The 19,544-nt window shown below is 43.7% G+C and overlaps 1 protein-coding gene across 1 annotated transcript in view; it reads left to right on the top strand.

Annotated features, from left to right (window-relative positions):
- Positions 1-19,337, top strand: part of Cmtr1 (cap methyltransferase 1) — a 48,680-nt gene extending 29,343 nt beyond the window's left edge. The window contains exons 14-24 of the mRNA XM_005318739.5: positions 9,383-9,439; positions 10,158-10,215; positions 11,183-11,251; positions 12,224-12,355; positions 13,226-13,348; positions 13,853-13,944; positions 14,595-14,663; positions 15,667-15,714; positions 16,505-16,617; positions 17,094-17,202; positions 17,824-19,337. Of these exons, the coding sequence (XP_005318796.1) occupies positions 9,383-9,439; positions 10,158-10,215; positions 11,183-11,251; positions 12,224-12,355; positions 13,226-13,348; positions 13,853-13,944; positions 14,595-14,663; positions 15,667-15,714; positions 16,505-16,617; positions 17,094-17,202; positions 17,824-17,956 (1,003 nt within the window). The 3' untranslated portion in view covers positions 17,957-19,337. The remainder of the gene's footprint in view (positions 1-9,382; positions 9,440-10,157; positions 10,216-11,182; positions 11,252-12,223; positions 12,356-13,225; positions 13,349-13,852; positions 13,945-14,594; positions 14,664-15,666; positions 15,715-16,504; positions 16,618-17,093; positions 17,203-17,823) is intronic.
- The last annotated feature ends 207 nt before the right edge of the window (positions 19,338-19,544 follow it).

Here is a 19,544-nt window from a genome sequence, read left to right as displayed (position 1 = left end):
GAGAAGTTCCCTGCTTGGAGGCAGGAGCTGGGTGGAAAGCAGGTGTACAGCATGCTTTGGAAATGCCAGACTTTGTCCAGTTCATGAGTTCCATATGTGTGTGGTCTGAATTTTTTTTTAAAACCTCCTTTAATTATCCTTAATTCTCCCTGCTTCCTGTCAGAGGTAATAATTTAAGATTGTGATAGTTGGCTCAGTTCTCTGAGTGGACAGGCCTTATAAAAAATTTTTTTTTGAGGTAGGTTGGAGGATTATATAATAGCAGCGATTCAGTAGAAAGTGCTCTCCTGGGGGACTAATAGGTGTTGGAAAGGTCTTATTTAAGTGTCAGATCCCATGTCTCCCAGAGAAGATAGGTATAGATGGCCCTGGAGAGTCATAGAGGGAAGGAAGTCTTTATCCTGCTCTTTGTTATTTCTTGAGCATCATCCTATATTTTAACTCTCCACAGTTCCACATAAGCCCTTTCATTTTGGTAGTAATGCTAGGCACCACAGTAGACACTCAACTTTAGGATGTGATAGATGAGGAAACAGACCCAGGAAGTCAGGGAAGTACCGTTCTGTAATACTCTGGGGCTCTCACTTTTCTCCCCCTAAATCATGTTGCCATCTGCTTTTTTTTTTTTTTTTTTAAAGAGAGAGTGAGAGAGGAGAGAGAGAGAGATAGAGAGAATTTTTTTAATATTTATTTTTTAGTTCTCGGCAGACACAACATCTTTGTTGGTATGTGGTGCTGAGGATCGAACCCGGGCCGCACGCACGCCAGATGAGCGCGCTACCGCTTGAGCCACATCCCCAGCCCTGCCATCTGCTTTTAATAGTGTTTAAGCAACCCTGTAACCAACCACTTTTTTTTTTTAATTTGAGATATAATTTTATAATTGAAATGCAGATTTTAAGTGGACACTTCTATCCATTTTGAAAGATGCACACATGTAGTCTACATCCCTATTAAGATAATATTTCCGTTGCCTTCTGAGTTGAATCCAAACTCACATCTCTTCTGATTTTTATCACCATAGATTAGTTTTGTCTGTTCTACAACTTTTAATAAATTGAATCATAGAATATTCACTTGTGTCTGTTTTTTTTTTTTCCTCATCTTAATGTTTTTGAGATACATTCACATGTTAATTTCTTTTTATTGCTGAGTAATATTCTAATATGTGGATATACATAATTCATTCTTAGGTAGTTGGTTTACTTGAGATATTTCCAGTTGGGGGCCATTATGAATATAGCTCTACAAACATTCTTATACAAGGCTTTTGAGGGATAAATGTTTTCATTTCTCTTGGATAAATGCCCAAGAGTAGAAATTCTGAGACTACAGGGTAGATTTTTAAATGACATGTAGTTTTCTAATATGGCTGTACTGATTTATGCTCCTTCCAGCAATGTCTGAAGTTCTGATTGTTCTGCAACCTTGTCAGTATTTGGTATTGTCAGCCTTTTTTATTTTAACCATTCTAGTGGGTGTTGTGTTATGTCATTGTGGTTTAATGTATGTTTCTGAGATGAATGAGGTTGAATCCTTTTCCATGTGCCTTTTATGTGTATGTGCTGAGGATGGAACATAGGGCCCTGAGCATTCTAGGCAAGTACTGTGAGCTATACCCTAGCCCCTCTTTTCAACATTTTTAAAAATGGATGTCTTTAAGTTGTAGGATTAATTATGTATTTTGGGTACAGGTACTGTGTCAAATATGTGTGTGGTAAATATATTGCTTGCCCCCCTTTTTGGTACCTGAGGTTGAACCCAGGGGCTCTACCCTGAGCCACACCCCATCTTATTTTATTTTTTGACATCATCTTGCTGAGTTGCCCAGTCTAGCCTCACACTTATTCCTTCTGCCTCAGCTCCCTTGTGCATTTGCTCCTGGCTAGTTTGCCTATTAATTGTCTTTCTCTCTCTCTCTTTTTTTTTTTTTTTTTGTTTGCTAGGGATTGAACCCAGAGTTGCTTTACCACTGAGCCATATCCCTAGCCCTTTTTATTTTTTATTTTGAGACAGTGTCTTGCTAAGTTACCCAGGCTGGCCTTGAATTTGCAATCCTCCTGCCTCAGCCTCCCCAATTCCTGGAATTATAGGCATGTACCACACTGTGCCTGGATACTTATTCCTTTTCTGAATGTTATCTTTTTATAAGCAGATATTTAATTCTTTTTTAGTTTTCTGAGTATTTTTTATATTGTGGAAAATATATATAACATAAAATGAAATTAAAATTGTGGTGCAGCCATCACCACTATACATTTCTAGAATATTTTCATCATCTTAAACAGCAGCTCTGTATCCATTAAATAAAAGCCCCTATTTTTCCCTTCTTCCAGCCCCTGGTAACCACTGTTACACTTCCTGTGTTTTCGAAGTTGCCTATTCTAGGTATCTCATTTAATAGATTCATACAATATTTATCCTTTTGTTTCTGATTTATTTTATTTTGCATAATGTTTTCAAGATTTATCATGTTGCAGAATTCATCATGTGGCAGAATTTTACTCCTTTTTATATGATATACATTTTCTCTATCCATTCTTCTGTTGATAGACATTGGGGCTGTTACCACCTTTTAGCTGCTATGCATAATAGCACTATTCATTTATTTATATGCTGTGCTGAAAATCGAACCCAGTGCCTCACACATGCTAGGCAAGGCACTCTACCACTGAGCACAACTGCAGCCCCATATTTTGCATAGTAGCACTAGGAATATAGGTGTGCCAGTATCTATTTGAGTTGCTGCTTTCAGTTCTTTTGAGATTCACTTGTAAGTGGAATTGCCCCCCTCTTTTGGTGGACCATAAGGTGTTTGTTTGTTTGTTTTGAGGAACTGTCATACTGTTTTCTATGATAGCTACACCAATTTACATTCCCATTAGCAGTTTATGAAGGCTACAGTTTCTCCATACCCTTACCAGTACTGTTATTTTCCATTTTTCTGATAATAGACTTCTTAATGTATGTGCAATGGTATCTAAGTGGTTGATTTGCATTTTCCTAATAACTAGTGTTGTTTGAGCATTTTTTTCATGTGTTATGGACCATTTGAATGTCTTTTTTAGAGAAATGTCTATTCACACCTTTCCCATTTTTAAAATTGGGTTTTTATTGTTCTTTATATATTCTGGATATTAATCTTTTATCAGATTTTATTTGAAAATATTATCTCCCATTCTGTGGTTTATTTGTTCACTCTACTGCTTGTTTTTTGATACACAGAAGTTTTTAATATTAATGCTGCTCAGGTTGCCTATTTTTTTCTTTAATTACTATATATAGGAAATCATTGCTAAATTCAATGTCATGAAGCTTTTTGCCTCTGTTTTCTTGTCAGAGTTTTATAGTTTTAGCCCATTATAAACAAAGGTCTTTAGGCCATTTTTTATGTAGCATTAGGTAAGTGTCCAGCTTCCTTCTTTTGAATGTGAATATCCAGTTCCCCCAGCACCATTTCTTGAAAACACTGTCCTTTCGCTATTTAATGGTCTTGTCAAAAATCTTTTAACTATACATGTGAGAATTTATTTCTGGACCCTGTTCCAAGCATCTATCTTTATTCCAGTATTATAATGTTTTAATGAGCTTTGTAGTAGTTTTGAAATCAGGACCTGTGTATCTCCAAATTTGCTTGTCATTTTCAAGATTTTTAGCTGCTTAGCGTCCCTTGAAATTATATATGACCCCCCGCCCCCGCCTTTTTTTTTTAATGGTGCTGGGGATCAAACTCAGGGCCTCAAGTGCATGCTGTCTGGCAAGTGCTCTACCACTGCTACATTATCAGCACCTCCCCACCCTTTTTTGAGACGGAGTCTTCTTATGTTACTCAGGTTGGTTTCCCAACTCCTTGGCTCAAGAGGTCCTCTTCCTTCAGCTTCCTGAAGAGCTGGGATTGTAGGCACATGTCGTTACTCCTGGTTCTATATAAATTTAAGGATGGGATATTCTCTTTCTGCAAAAACTGCCATTAGGATTTTGATAGGAATTGCATTGAATCTGTAGGTTATTTTTGGGTAGTATTGTCATCTTAATGGTAATACTTCTTCCAATCCATTAACATGGGATGTTTCCAATTATTTATGTCTTCTTTAATTTCTTTTGGCAGTGTTTTGTTATTTTCAGTGAACAGGTCTTTACATCCTTAATTTATTCTTTTTGGTACTATTATATGTTGAATTGTTTTCTTAATTACCTTTTGGGATTATTCATTGTTAATATGTAGAAGTGACTGATTTTTGTGTGTTGATGTTGTATCTTGAAAGTTCCCTGAAATCACTTATTAGTTATAACAGCTGTGTGTGTATATGTGTGTAATCTTTAGACTTTTCTATTTTAAGATCTTGTCATCTGTGAAGTAAGATAATTTTACTTCTTGTTTTCTAACTCGGATATCTAAAAGTTTAAAATCTTGAAGATGAAATATAATTTACCAATTTTTCTTTTGGTAATGATTTGTTTTCTCTCTAAAAAAGTCTGCCTTCACAAGACATAAAATAATATCCTATTTTCATGCAGACTTTTTTCTTTTATCCTTTATGTTTGTGGTATATCTAAAATTAATTTTTGTGTATTATATGATACAGGGGTCAAGTGTCCTTTTTTTTTCTTATAGATATACAGTTGTCCACTAATTGTTGAAAATACTTACTTTTTCCCATTTTTAAAAAATATTTTTTCCCTTGGTTGTTGATAGATCTTTATTTTGTTTATTTATATGGGGTGCTGAGAATCTAACCCATTGCCTCACACATGCAAGGCAAGTGCACTACCGCTGAGCCATAGTCCCAGCCCTTCCATTAATTAAAAAAAAAAAATTCTTCTTATAAATTTTATTCTTTTCATAAATTATTTGTATACATGTGACTTCAGGTATCTCTGTTCCTTTCCATTAATTTATCCTTTTGTTAGTACCATACATACCTTGACAAAAGAAATATCACAAATAGTATGTTTCCCAGCTTTGTTCTTTTTTTTCCCCCCAAGATTATTTTGGCTATGTGTTTACATATAAGTTTTAGAATCAGCTTTTTAATTTATTCAAAAAGCCTTAGCAGTCTCTTTTAGTTTTCAGTGTAGAGGTTGTACAAAATCTTTTGTTGCTTATTCCCAAGGATATTATTTTAAATGACTTTTTAAAAATGTTATCTTCCAATTATTTATTTATTTAGTTAGTTATTTAGAGAGAATTTTAATATTTATTTTTCAGTTTTTTTCGGCGGACACAACATCTTTGTTTGTATGTAGTGCTGAGGATCGAACCAGGGTCGCAAGCATGCCAGGCGAGTGTGCTACCGCTTGAGCCACATCCTCAGCCCCTCATCTTCCAATTATTGATGCTAGTTTTTTTTTTGCACATTAACTGCATCCTGTGAGAATTTACTTAATAGTGCTAGATATAGTTCTTAAGATATTTTTATTTACAAAATCATGTCTTCAGCCGGGCATGGTGGCGCACATTTGTAATCCCAGTGGCTCAGGAGGCTGAGGAAGGAGGATTGTGAGTTCAAAGCCAGCCTCAGCAATGCTTAGCAACTTGTGAGACCCTGTCTCTAAATAAAATTCAAAATAGGGCTGGGGATGTGGCTCAGTGGTTGAGAGTGCCCCTGAGTTCAACCCCTAGTACTAAAAAAAAAAAAAAAAAAAAAAAAAGTTTTTTCTCCTTTCCAATTTGTATGCTTTTTATTTTTTTTCTTGTCTTATCTCACTAATTAGTTCCTCCAGTGTGATAAAGAATGGAAGTGGTAAGAGCACATTTTTCCTTGCTTTGGTCCAGAAAGTGTTTAACATCATTCTGTATGATGTTAGCTGTATGTTTGTATAGATTCTGATGGTTATCAATAGACTGAACCTAATTAATCAGTGAACTTGAGGACAGACAGGTCAACAGAAACCCAAACTGAAACACAAAGAAAAAAGTGAGGAGGAAAAAAAGAAAAAAAAAAAGGTCATCATTAGGTTGACAAATTTTTCTTCTGTTTCTAGTTTGCTGAGAGTTTTTCACCATGGGTGAATGTTTAATTTTGTCAAATACTTGTTCTTTATTTGAAGAAATTATTACAGGAGTTTTCTCATTTGTTCTGGTAATACAATTAATTACATTGAGTTCAAAATGGTTAAAAAAGTCTTGCATTTTGGGATAAACTCTAGTTGATTGTGATGTATAACTACTTTTATATATTTCTATATTTGATATATTAATATTTTATTCATGAGAGAAAAATCCCTAATTCTGTATTCTTTTAAGTCCTTGCCTGTTTTTAGTGTCAGGGTTTTGTTAAGTCTTTTTTCCTCCCCCTACATTTTTTTATTGGTGCAGTATAGTTGTAAATAAAGATGGGATTTGTTGTTACATATTCGTACATGTGCACAGTATGACAATATAATTTGGCCTATGTCACTCCTCAAAACTTCCCCCATCTGTGTTAGTTTCTTAACATGAATTTAGAAATGATTCCTCTTTTTGTATTTTCTGGAATAATTTATGTGACATTGGTTATTTCTTTTTTTTAAAAAAAATATTGATAAGATTAACCTGTGGAGCTATTTGAGTTTGCTTTATGGGAAATTTCAAAACTCATTCTTTATAATAGATATATGGTTTTTCAGATTCTTTGAGTTTTTTAAGGGTTATTTTTTAAATAAATTTGTTTTTAAATTTATTGTTCACTTCATTCAAGGTGTTGAATTTATTGGCATAGTTATTTATAATGTCACTTTATCCTTCAGTGTCTGTTGAACTCAGGGGTGCTTTGGAATTGAGCTACATCCCTAGCCCTTTTTATTTTTTATTTTGAGACAGGGTCTCATTAAATTGCTGAGGCTGGCTTGGAACTTGTGATCCACTTGCCTCCACCTGCTGAGTAGCTTGTTTTATAGGCTTGTGCCCCTGCCCCCTGGCTACTCCCTGAAGTTTTGTCAGTGTTTACTTCAATTGTTTAGGATCTTTGTTATTAGGCACATGCATGGTGAAGATTGTCTTGTCCTCTTGATTAGCTGAACTTTTGTCATTATAAAGTATTTATCCTTAGTAATACTCTTTGAGTCATCTTTGCTATTAATGTAGCTTCATAAGCCTTTATAGCTTAGTGCTTGCATGGTGTTTTTCTGTCCTTCTGTTTTCTGTCTTTGTTTTTATGATTAAATGTATTTCTTGGGAAAAGCATATGGTTGGGTCTTACCTTTTTGTCCAGTCTGACCTGTATAAAAGTCTCTGCCTTTTAATTGGAATAGTTAAACATTTACATGGAGTGTAATTATTGATATATGTGAGTTTAAATCCCCCATCTTGATTGTTTGGTTTCTTTTTACCCTATTTGCTCTTGTTCCTCTGTTCTTTTCTTCTTTCCTTTTTGGGGAGAATAATTTAGTATTTTTAGTACTCCTTTTTATTTCTTTGATTTTTTATATGCCTTTTTGTGTTATGTGTTAGTTGTTGCTCTAGAGATTATAATATGCATTTTTAATTTATCATAGCCTCCCATCCAAAAATATTCTGCTGCAGTGTAAGAACTTTATAATAGTATATATGCAATTACTGTCCTGCCACCTTTGTGTTCTTGTTTTTATATAAACTCAATTTTATATCATTAGTTTTACTTTAAATAATTTGTGCTTTAAAGATATATGCACATACACATATTATTTCTTTTAATGTTCTTGGTATTTACTGACATATTTAGCCTCTCTGGTATTCTTCATGCCTTCTTGGAGAACCAGATTTATACTTGAAATAATTATCTTTGGGCCTATTTTTGTAGTTCAAGCCTGCTATAGACTAATTCTTTCAGCTTTTGTCTATTTAAAAATGTATTTTTTTCCTTTCATTTCGAAGGATATTTGCATTGGATATGGAATTTGAAGTTGATCATTTTTTTTTCTTTCAGCACTTTAAACATATTATTCCATTTTTTGTCCTCTGTGTTTCTGATGAGAAGTCAGCCATTATTCTCTGCATGTCATGTGTCTGTTTTCCTGTGGCTGCTTTCAAGAGTTTCCTTTTATCAGCAGGTTGGCCCTGCTAAATCCTTCTGTGATTTTCTTTGTATTTATTTGGAATTGAGTGACCTTGGATCTGTGGATTGATTTCATTCCATATGGAAATTTCTTGGTCATTATCTTGTCAGTACTTTTTTTATCCTTCTTTTTCCTCTGCTTCTGGGATTCCAGTTATATTTATGTTAATCAGAGTGTTATTGCTCCTGGACCTCAGATGGCCTGTTTTGTTTTGTTTTCTTCCAACTTTTTTCTTTGGGTTTCAGTTTGGTTTCTCTTGACCTATCTGTCCTCAAGTTCACTGATTAATTAGGTTTAGTCTTCTGATAACCATCAAAATAATTGTTCTTTTTTTCTTTTTTCAAAAACTTATTTGCCTTTGGGCTGGGGTTGTGGCTCAGTGATAGAGCACTTGCCTAGCATATGTGAGGCACTGGCTTCGATTTGCAGCACCACATAAAAATGAATAAATAAAATAATGGTATTGTGTCCATCAACAACTAAAAAATTTTTTTAAAATATATTTGCCTTTCCAATATATAGTTTCTATATCTTTGCTAAAATTCTCCATCCTCTCTATTAATGTTGTCTACCCTTCCACTAGATCTTTTAGTATGTTTATTAGTTAAAGATCCTTCCTGACAGTTCCAACATTCAGGCCACCCCTGGGTCTTGTTCTGTTGAACTGTTTTCCCTCTTATCAGTGGGTCACATTTCTTGCTTCATCATTTACCTGATGATTATTTATTAAATACCAGATATTGGCTGGGTATGGTGATGCATGCCAATAATCCCAGTGACTTCAGAGGTTGAGGAAGGAAGATCTTGAGTTTGAGGCCAGCAAGTTAGTGAGACCCTCAGCAACTTAGTGAGACCCTCAGCAACTTAATGAGACCCTGTCTGAAAATAAAAAATAAAAAAAAAAACTGAGGATGCAGCTCCGTGGTAAAGTGCTCCTGAGTTCAATCTCTAGTACAAGTAAATACCAGGTATTGTGTGTTAGGTACAGTGGAGACTAAAGTAAAAAGGGTCACTGTCCGTGTAGATGGATTGTCAGTGTGGTCTGTAATTTAACTGGGTCTGGGCTTTGTTGTTGCTTTATTTAGAATAAGTTCACCATTACTTTCAAATTCTTCAAGGGTAGCATGAGGACCTTCCTTTTAGCAGGACTTGGGACCTAAGTGTCTGGAGGATTTGACTAGTTCTGCTCTGCTCTTGGCTTCAGTGGGCCCATGTAACTGCACCTAGTGTGGGGGATGGTCCTCTCAACTCTCTGATCCCTTTACAAAAACAGATGGCCACTGCTTTGGCTCAACTTCTCTGTGCATATGTCACTTGGCTGTCTTCTGGTGATCCTTCTGACATCAATTTTTTTCCCCTCTCCTAGTCACTGTAGTCTGCAGATCAAAGCTCTGGCCAAAATCCATGCCTTCGTTCAAGACACGTGAGTGTTGCACACTTTTTAGAATTCACCTATTTCAAGGGAAGATTTTGCTTTGCTCCTCCCCCCATGCTGTTTGTTTATTTAATTTTAATAATCATTTAAAAACGTATTTGTATCTCATATTCTTCCCTGGTCTCTAAAGGATGCCAGAGAAGCATAAGGTGTGAATTTTGTTCTCCCAGACTCAATGTGTGTTGGGGCAGATACGAGTAACTCAGTACAAGGAAGTTAACCACACTGCCCCAGAGGCTGTGGAGGGCATGGCACAGAACACGCAGTGTTTGGGTGTAAGTGCAGAGAGTGAGACCACAAGGAGAGCGAGGGCTGGGCAGGGAAAACCTCTGGTGGAAGCAAATGTGGGTTAATTCAGCTTTGTGGGATGTCAGCATAGTGACATTTGCCAGGATAGCATTCATGTGGCCTGTGTCAGGAGGGGAACCAGAATGTGCTGATAGGTGTTTGGAAGAAGGGTGTGTGGGGAACCCTGGCATCCAGGTGGTCATGAGGACAGTCTCCTTCCTTCCCTGGTGGTAGGAAGGGGAAGTGGTCCCGTTCTGGGAACCTGAGCTCCTGTCTTCAGGAGGAGAGTGAGGTGAGCGCACCCTGGACGAATGGAGTGTCCTTACTCATGAACACCTCCCTCCTGGCAGTTTAGAGGTGCACAAGGGCTGCACTGCTGTGCCAAGGTTTTAACCACTTGCTGGCTTTGTTTCCCTAGGACCCTGAGTGAGCCTCGACAGGCAGAGATCCGAAAAGATTGCCTCCGACTCTGGGGGGTGAGCTTCTCCCCCAGCCCATTGTCACTTGGGGTGGGGACACTATAGAGGACAATGGGAACGTCACCTTTAGGGCCTCCCTTAACTGGAAAGTGTCTTCTATCCTCAGCATTCCATGGCTGGCCATCTTGGCACTGCTGGGAGTTGTTTACTAGGCCCTTAAACTTTAATTTGTCCTTACAGCTGGGACAGAGGAATGGGGTGCTGGTTGTGGTGGTACATGCCTGCAATCCTTACGGCTCAGGAGGTTGAGGCAGGAGGATCATGAGTTCAAAACCAGACACAGCAATTTAGTGAGGCTCTAAGCAACTTAGTGAGACCCTGTCTCAAAAATGAAAAAATAAGACTGGCGCCATGGTGCATGCCTGTAATCCCAGCAGCTCGGGAGGCTGAGGCAGGACGATTGTGAGTTCAGAGCCAACCTCAGCAACAGCGAGGCGCTAAGCAACTCAGTGAGACCCTGTCTCTAAATAACAAAAAGGGGCTGGGAATGTGCCCCAGTTGAGTAAGCCCTGCTGGGTTCAATCCCCGGTACAAAAAAAAAAAATGTGTGTGTGTATATACATACACACACACACACACACACACACACACGCTGGGCATATGGTTCAGTGGTTAAATGCCCCTGGGTTCAATCCCTGGTACCCCTCCCCACCTTACCCCCCCCCCAAAAGAAAAGAAAAATAAAGGATGGCACAGTGGGTGGACAGGTTTCATTCTGTGCTGGTAGCCCTGTGTAGCAACACTGACCAACAGAGCCCCAGAGAAGAGGAAGTGGCTTTTGGGGTGTGCCACTACAGGTCTGAAGGAGAGCAGTGATTCTCCGCTTTGCCTCTTGCCCCCTCTTTCCTTACACCAGGGTGTTCCCCCCCCCCCACCCGTACCTGCTGCTGGCCTGTGCAGTCACACACGGCCTTGGTCAACATGACAACTTGAAAAATCAAAGCCTTTTGCTTTCTCACTTCAGATCCCTGACCAGGCTAGAGTTGCTCCATCTTCCTCAGACCCGAAATCTAAGTTCTTCGAGCTAATCCAGGTAAATCTGGTTTCTGTGATAGAAATAAAAAGCTGGAGGCCTTACTCTAGGTGTGGAAGGTGTCACCAAGGCCTCCTCCTTGGCCTCCAGAAGGCCTACGCAAGCACCACTTCTGGGCCTGAGGGACTGGACTGAACCTGATGGTGCAGAGCCTTTGGTATAGGGTGTGGAGTTCCCCAGGAACATAGCAGGACAGCAAATTTCCAGTCTTGAGATGTGCTTGTATCCGGCATTCCTGCCGCCCAAAAGGTGATGCTGCCTGTCATGTCCTGGCAAGTCCAAGGTCCTGTGGCCTTTGCCTATAGAGGAGACATCCCCTAGGTGGGATGACCTTAGGCAGGGGAGCTGGGCAGAAAGCCAAGGTAGCTGCCAGAGAAGCCCACAGGGCTGGCCTCACTCTGGGTTGCCTAACCTGGTTCTGGTAAGCTGATTCTCAGTGTTCTTCTCTTTGGTTTTCCTACCACCCAACCTCTGGCTTTTCCTGCAGACCTCATTTAAATCTGGCCCAGATTGTGGGCCATTGTGCTGGTTTTATTGGGGTCACAAAAGGGAGAGTGAGTTCAAGATGGTCCCAGAAGAATTATGTGTACATTTTTCTGAATGGGGTAGAGGGATGACTTCACTGCTCTCAAACCAACTGTGGAGAATCCTTGCTTTGTGTTATTGAAGGGACGGCTTTTATATTCTGGTGACATTTCCTTATAGCTCTGGTAAATCGATCTGTACTTGGGGACTTGGTGTTCTTTCCTTTCCCAGCCTCTTCTAATAGGTCCTAAAGGAACACTCCAGGCAGATGGAAATAGATCCCATTTAGTGCATGGTTAGGTAGAGAAGAAGGAGCAGGGGAGCATTTTTCTGAGAGCAAGTGCTTCCTGTCCCTTGCCTCTCCTAGCTTGCTCTAGCCCATATGGGCACCAGTACTGTCTGTGCTTTCTCCAGCCCAGCACTGTTTTCTTTGGTCTACGGCTACAGGGCACTGAGATCGACATCTTCAGCTACAAGCCCATGCTGCTTACCTCCAAAACCCTGGAGAAAATCCGCCCTGTGCTCGACTACCGCTGCATGGTGTCTGGCAGCCAGCAGAAGTTCCTCCTCGGCCTGGGAGTAAGTCTGCAGCTGGCTTCCTACCAGCTTGGGGTGGCAGCAATGCCCTCTGTCTGTGGGAGTGTGGACAGCTGCCAGCTACACTTGGTGCATGTTCTCTTGGCACCAAGGAGGTGTGGCTTTGGTCCTAGAGAAAGTATTTCTTAAAACTTTATTTCCTTTCTTCCTCTGAGTTCACCAAGTGTGGTTCATTGATTTTTGTCAGTTTTTTATTTGTTTCTTCAGCTCTGCCTTGCTAAAGGGCACAGTGCTGTTTCTCTTGGGATCAGGGTTTCCCATGCTGGCAGCGTGGTCTGCAGGCTTGAGTCCTTTGCAGCAGCACCCCATTCCATTGCCATTTCCTGTTTTGCAAAGATATCCCTTTCCTTCCCTGGGCCCTCTGAGGCGGTATGAGGGGAGGGAAAGCCTTGGTGAGTTTTACACCTGACTTAATTGGCTGAAGTTCTGTGCTTTTTCTTTCAGTTCTGTCTTCCATGTAATTTGTGGAATTATATTTCATGTGATCCACTCATTCTTTTGTGTTCTCTTACACTTTGTCTTTTTCTCCTTTTACTTTCTCTCCTTTTCCTCTCCTGGACCCCTGCATCAACATGCATCCAGCTGTATTTTTCTTGAGAGCCATTAATCATGGACTAAGGTCATTTGAAGGTGCCCTGAGCCCACCCATTCCCAATCAGCAGGACTAAGTCCTATCTCCACCTCTCTTCTGTGGAGGCACCGGAGAACAAATATAATAATAAACTTCATCTCTCCTAGACATTTTCTGACGTTTTCCCACCCCATCGGCTTGTAGCTGGCAAGTAAAAGCCCTTTTGAGAACTAAATCTCTCATTCCTCATCTCCACACCTACCCTTGCTCTCTACCTATAGAAGTCCCAGATCTACACGTGGGATGGCCGCCAGTCAGACCGCTGGGTCAAGCTGGACCTGAAGACAGAGCTACCCCGGGATACTCTGCTTTCTGTTGAAATTGTGCATGAGCTCAAAGGAGAGGTCAGATATGATTCTGCTCATGTGTTGGCCCAGTGGCTTGGGGACTAGAACACCAGAGCCTGGCTCTTTGCCTTGGTTTAATTCAGTTACCTTGTGTGGTGATTGACAGGGACCAAGGCTAGGGAAAGGTTTGGTAATTATTCCTTTGCTGGGAGCAGTTGCCCTAGACCATGAGAGGTTCAGGTAGGAATAGTCCCCGCATGTCAGAGAGACCTGGATCATCATTGTACACCCAGGGCCCTGATGAGCCTTCTGGGTGTTTTGTTTTTAACAGCTAATTTAATTCTTGACCAGAAATCCCTTGGGAAAGAAGAGACCTGTCATTTCCTGGGAGCTTTGAGTAGCACCACCATAGGGATGACATTCAGAACCATTAATGGGAACAGTGGGCAAAGGATGAGAAGCTGGCCCTGGACTATGTTTAGAGTCCTCCCTCCCCCAGCATAGGTGGAAGGCCCAACCATGTCACAGTGGGCAGAGTGGGCAGTGTACTTGTCCTTCTAGGGGAAGGCCCAGCGGAAGATTAGTGCCATCCACATCCTTGATGTCCTTGTGCTGAACGGCAGCGATGTTCGGGAACAGCACTTCAATCAGCGGTCTGACCTGGGCCCCAGGGTAGGGAGGGTGAGGGTGGGCCTGGGAAGCTCTCTGGGCAGCAGCCTCCTGAGGCGTGGCCCCTCACCCTGGCCTCTGCTTATGGACGTCCTGAGAGTTTCCCTCTCCCGCTCACTGGCTGTCCCAAGGGCAGGGTAAGAAATTGGTCTTGGCACTTCAGAGTCTGGGCCTTAGTTGTCATTAATCCTAGTACACTCTTGCCACAGCTGCTCAGATTAGGATGGTGTTTGTGTTAAGGTTGAGCAAGAGGGTGACCTTATGAGAAGAGGGAGGGCCCCCTCTGAAAAACACGTCCAGTGCTTGGGTGGTCCTGTTTAGGCTTGTGTCCTTGGTGTGGGGTAACAGGGTAGACATACAATAAAGATGACACTTGAAGTTCTAGTGGAGATGACTGAGCACAGCTGAAGGCTCACTTGAGGAAAGCCGGCCAGGATGTAGTGAAATTAGAGGTCAGAATCCAGGCGGGGAGGGTAGGAGTGAGGACGGCAGTGGAAAGAGCAGGGTGGGCTTCTGGGGTACACTGATGCTTCCTATTGGCAGTTTGTATAGATTGGTGCTGTGACATCACCCAGGGGCAGGGGTGTTGGCAGGGGTGGTCTGACTTGTCTCTGAGTGACTATTTGGATTGTAGAATTAAGCTTGCTGAGAAATTTGTGAAGGCAGTTTCCAAGCCCAGTCGGCCTGACATGAACCCCATCAGGTAAGCAAGTGCTCCCCCTCCTGTCTAATCCTTCTCGGTTGCTTCTTCTGGTCACTGCCTTCTTCTCCATCCATTGAGGGACAGGAGGGCTCAGTGGAGAGGGCCAGGCCAGGTTGATGCTAGAGATAAAACTACCTTGATGAGTGATTTGTTGGGGAGTGCTGGATAGGTGGCTGTCAGCCCAGAGTGTTCCCTGTCCTGCCCGTCAGTGAGCCAACCTCCACAGGTAGATTCATTCTAGGGGTTAAGGTATCTCACTTAACACACACTTGCTCTGGGAGCGCTAACACACTTCATGAACGCTGGAGGGTCATGAACATTCTTTCAGGTAAGAAATAGATACTAAGACAATGGGAATTTTGAATATGAAGAGGATGGCTTGAGGAAGCAGGCCAGAGTTAGCTGTCAGGGGCAGAGGAGGAAAAGAATAATCAGGGAGAAGACAAAGAAAGACTTCCCCAGGTCTGAGGTTACTACCTGTAGGGCACTGCTGAGCCCTGCTCCACTGGGCTCCATGTCACTAGAGTCTGAGGTATCTATACCAAAACCAGTTTTATTCATATGAATGTGAATTTAGTTATTTAAGTCCAGTTTTAAGAATGCCTTTTGTAGATATCTGTGCTTTGAAGGGTAGCTTCCAGGGTCTCCTTTGCTTGAAATCTGGTGGCTGGGTCTCTGGGTACCTTACACAGTAGCAGTTCGAAGGCAAGTGATTCCTGGCCTCTGGAATGCTGGAAGAGAACTTTGCCCCTCCTATCCTCCAGTGCCATAGCTGCACCCCCAGTTGCCTGGGGCAGACCTGAGGAGTTGCTTGGCAGCTTTGAATCCTAGGGTGTCTGTGTAGGGCAGTGGTGCCCCGGGCGGGGTATCCTCATTCATGGTGAACTGAGTGGTTGCAGGGAGGCCCAAGGCAGAAGGCTAGGGCAGGCACAGCCTGCTGCTTTCTGGATGAGCATGTCCCCAGGAAGCCTCATCCTCTCCCCACCCCTCCCTCCATCTGCAGAGTGAAGGAGGTGTACAGGCTGGAGGACATGGAGAAGATTTTCCTCAGGTGAGTGACTCAACCCAGTGCAGTTTGGGATTTAAGTCAAGTTGAGGATTCCTTTTTTTTTTTTTTTGTAGAGACAGGTTGTGGGTAGGGTGCAGAGGTAGTGATGCTCCCACCCCCTCCTCAGGGCCTCTGTGTGGCTCTGCTGTAGCCTGTAAACCCCCCAGCTGACTCAGCACCCTGTCAGGAGGGGAGCAGGGCGGACATGTGTCAGGCAGAAATATGGGCTCATTGATGCTGTAATAGTTACGATTGTTCCTGCGAGGGGCAGAGCAGCAAGCTACTGGGAACACTATAAATCCCAGCTCCTAGTGCTGAGAGAGACTGAGCCTGGAGGGGACCAAGGGGGCATAAACGCTTCCTCATATTCTTCATGGTGTGTGGGGTGCATGGCACTTGCAGATCTGATTCTCAGTATGGGAGTGAGGCTGGCTGTCAATGCTCTCTGGGAGGCGGTTACTGTTAACTCTCTAGTGGCCACAGTGATGACATGGGTGGAGGGCTGAAGACTCCGGCACCCACAGACTCAGATCTCAGTCTTATTGCTATCACCATGGAGGTACCCACCCCTCAGTAGTGGTGGCCTGGCAGTGTTTCTGTTGCTTGAGATCTAAACCTAGCACTACCAATATCACTGTGTGCTTGGAGCAGTTCTCTTAAGGTGCCGTGCCTCAGTTTCTTTTTAGGTGGAAGCAGCATAGAATGCAATGAATGACTGATGTTAGCCAGAGACTAACAGTATGGCTTTCTGTCTCACACACTCACATCTGTTTGTACACTTCTTTGGAATCAGGTTAGAAATGAAGATCATCAAGGGATCCAGTGGCACTCCAAAGCTCAGCTACACAGGGCGAGATGACAGGCACTTTGTGCCCACAGGCCTGTACATCGTCAGGACTGTGAATGGTGGGTGATGGCTCCCTGCCTCCACGCCACCTCCTTTCCACACACTGTCTGAGCTGGAGCTAGCTGACAGTGGGGTCGGGGAGCTAGGCTAGTGCTTCCCTGAAGTGTATGTTAGAGGGCTGTGTGTCCACAGCCTTTTCTGTTCTTCAGTGGGCCTGGGGGGTGGGTTGGGCGTGGAAAGAGGGCTAGCTTGTAATGCACACATGGCAAGTTTGGGCTCTGTGCACTTGTGCCCTGTAGGGTGATGGTGGGTTGACAGGACACGTGTATGTTTGTTGAGAAATAATCAGTAATCCTCCTGGAGCCCTCTAGGCTGCTGGTGGAGGTGGCATACTCAAGTTGTTCCCTGCCTGTTCTTGGAGGAAGGGAGGTGGGAAGGACAAACAAGAGGGAAGGAAGACACACCCCTGCAATGCCAGACCCACCCCTGTGGGTACTGTGTCCTTTCTGAGCTCCTTCCCCTCTTTTTCCTGTAGAGCCGTGGACTATGGCATGCAGCAAAAACTTCAAGAGGAAATTCTTCTACAACAAGAAAACCAGGAACTCCACCTATGATCTTCCTGCAGATGCCATCGCCCCATTTCAGTGAGTAACCCCCTTCTGAGCTGCCTTCCCTAGCAGCTCCAAGTCCTCCTGCCAGGCGCCAGCCCTCCCAGGGCACACCCTGAGGCCTGAGACTGATCACTGCCACACAAGGGCTTCTATGAGCCTGGGCCAGGTTCTTTCCCTGGGAACACCCAAGTGTGACCGAGCCGGGTGGTGAGCTCAGTGAGCAGCAGTACTGGACCTGCCATGATGATGGGGTCCAAGGTCCAAGGTCCTAGCTGTCCCTTATTAGGACCCAGCATCCATCTGCCAGATTGCTGGTCATAGGTTTTGACAGCAGCCCTGTTGCCTAAAACTAGCCACTAACACTTGTTTCTGTCTCCTCACTAACAATGTTCCATTAGAGAAGCACAGACAGACAATCCAGGAATATCAGTAGTTACAGTTCAGTTGGATGCAGTAAGCAGCAGCTGTCTGTTGGAAGAGTTGGTTCTGGGCAGCACAGAAGGAGCTGGTGCCTACTGGGTACCTTTAGTTTACCAGAGAGAAGACCCTCAACTGAGAGGGTCAATGTCACTGTTGCCAGGGGTGGGCTGGTGGGCTCTTGGTCCTGGGCTGCCCAGGTATAGCTCTGTAACCTCTCCCCTCTCCTCCTTGCAGCATCTGCTACTATGGCCGACTCTTCTGGGAGTGGGGGGATGGCATCCGTGTGCATGACTCCCAGAAGCCCCAGGACCCAGACAAGCTGTCCAAGGAGGACGTCCTTTCCTTCATCCAGATGCATAGCGCCTGAGGGCCTTGGGGTGTTCCACCCCTGCTGAATGCCCTGTCATTCCCCACAACGGGGCACTCTGCACCCTGCTGAATGCCCTGTCATTCCCCACAACGGGGCACTCTGCACTTGGGGCTCCCAGCACTGGTTCCTTCTGCCTCTTGAAAGGGGACTGGGGGGAGCTAAGCCTGGCCTTGGGAGCAAATGGCCGCCTCTCTCTGAGGAGCTCAGTCAGGGCCTTCAGAGGACACATGTTCCTTCTGGAACACCATCTGCCTGGGAATTGTTTCCCCTACCAGGACTCAGCCTGAAGGAAGCTGCTCCTGAGGCAGGTTTGTGGTCAGTGCCCAGGGCACGTGGGCTGGTGGAGGACGTGTTAGAGAGTAGCAGGCTTTGGGTTCTGCCGTTCTCTCCAGAGTCCTGTAGACTCATTTTTCTGAGTTCCATGCACTGCCTCTGAGGGTGGCCAGGCCCCTGCTTTGCCCAACTTTTATTAGGCCAATCCTGGGTGGGTGATGGCCCACTGTCACGAGCTGGCCAGGAGCAGCTGTTGTACAAATCAAAGTTTTGTTTCTTTGAACTTGCTCTGTTTTGATGCCAAGTTGGAAGACTTTTTCATCTCTTCCCCACACCCATCCTGGCATTCTTCCCAGCCCAGACCTCTGATAGTCCCGGCAGGCCGGGAAGGAAGAGAGTGGGTCCGACGTCACTGACACCATATTGAGATGCAGGCTGTGCTGTCTTTGGGACTGGTGTGACTGCCTCCTGGGGTTAAGAGAGGCTTCCTGGGCCACCCGTTTTGATCCAAATGTTGGGCAACTCAGAGGGCTGGAAGTAGCCTTGAAAACCTGCCTTTGCCTCTCCCCCAGTAGCAGTGGCCCCACCAGTATAAGGTACCTCTAGGGTCAGTACAGCACCAGCCCTGTGGCAGTCGCACACTGCCTGTGCCCTAGCCACCCTAGGGTCTTGGCAGAGTTTTGAGCTGGAGGTAGCCATCCTTTCCTTTGTTTTTCCTCTCCATCTGGAGGTACAGTCTGCTTTTGTCTGTCTGTGGTCACTCCATTTCCTCTATCTTGGCAGAGGGAGGAGGGGAAGCTGGGCAGCAGCTTTGGGTGGGGGAGGGCATCTGTGGTTGTTTTTTAATGGGAAATACCTCTCAGAGATGTTCATGCAGGCTCCCTAGGGCCCCATCCCAGTGCCAGGCTGGTTTCCATGGAGATAGGGCACTGAGGCTCCCGGCAGGTTGGAATTGACTCCACCATGGGGGTCCTTCAGCCAGCATCCAGCCTCCCACCCCCTAAGCTGGCGGCAACACCGCTGAGATGCTGTATTTCCACCCAATTCTGGGTATATCAGTGTGTCTTGCAGAATCTTGGATCATTAAAGATAAACATATTTTTAATGCCTGTGTGGCTCTGTGCTGGGGCTGTTGCTATTTGTCCTCAGTGCTTTGTGCTCTGGGACTGGCTTGGATGAGGCAGCCTGGGCCAGAGGTGAAGGGAGAGGAAGCTCTACTCAAAGAAGAGAGGAGAAAAGAAGGTTTGTTTATTCTGAGCCTGTCCAAGCTCCTGGGCCCCTCAGGGCGTGCAGGACTGCTGCTAGAGAAGGG

This window comes from Ictidomys tridecemlineatus, chromosome 8 (genome assembly GCF_052094955.1).
Source record: "Ictidomys tridecemlineatus isolate mIctTri1 chromosome 8, mIctTri1.hap1, whole genome shotgun sequence".
Lineage (NCBI taxonomy): Eukaryota > Metazoa > Chordata > Mammalia > Rodentia > Sciuridae > Ictidomys > Ictidomys tridecemlineatus.
Note: the sequence above shows the minus strand (reverse complement) of the source record. Positions and strands in the feature narration are given on the sequence as shown.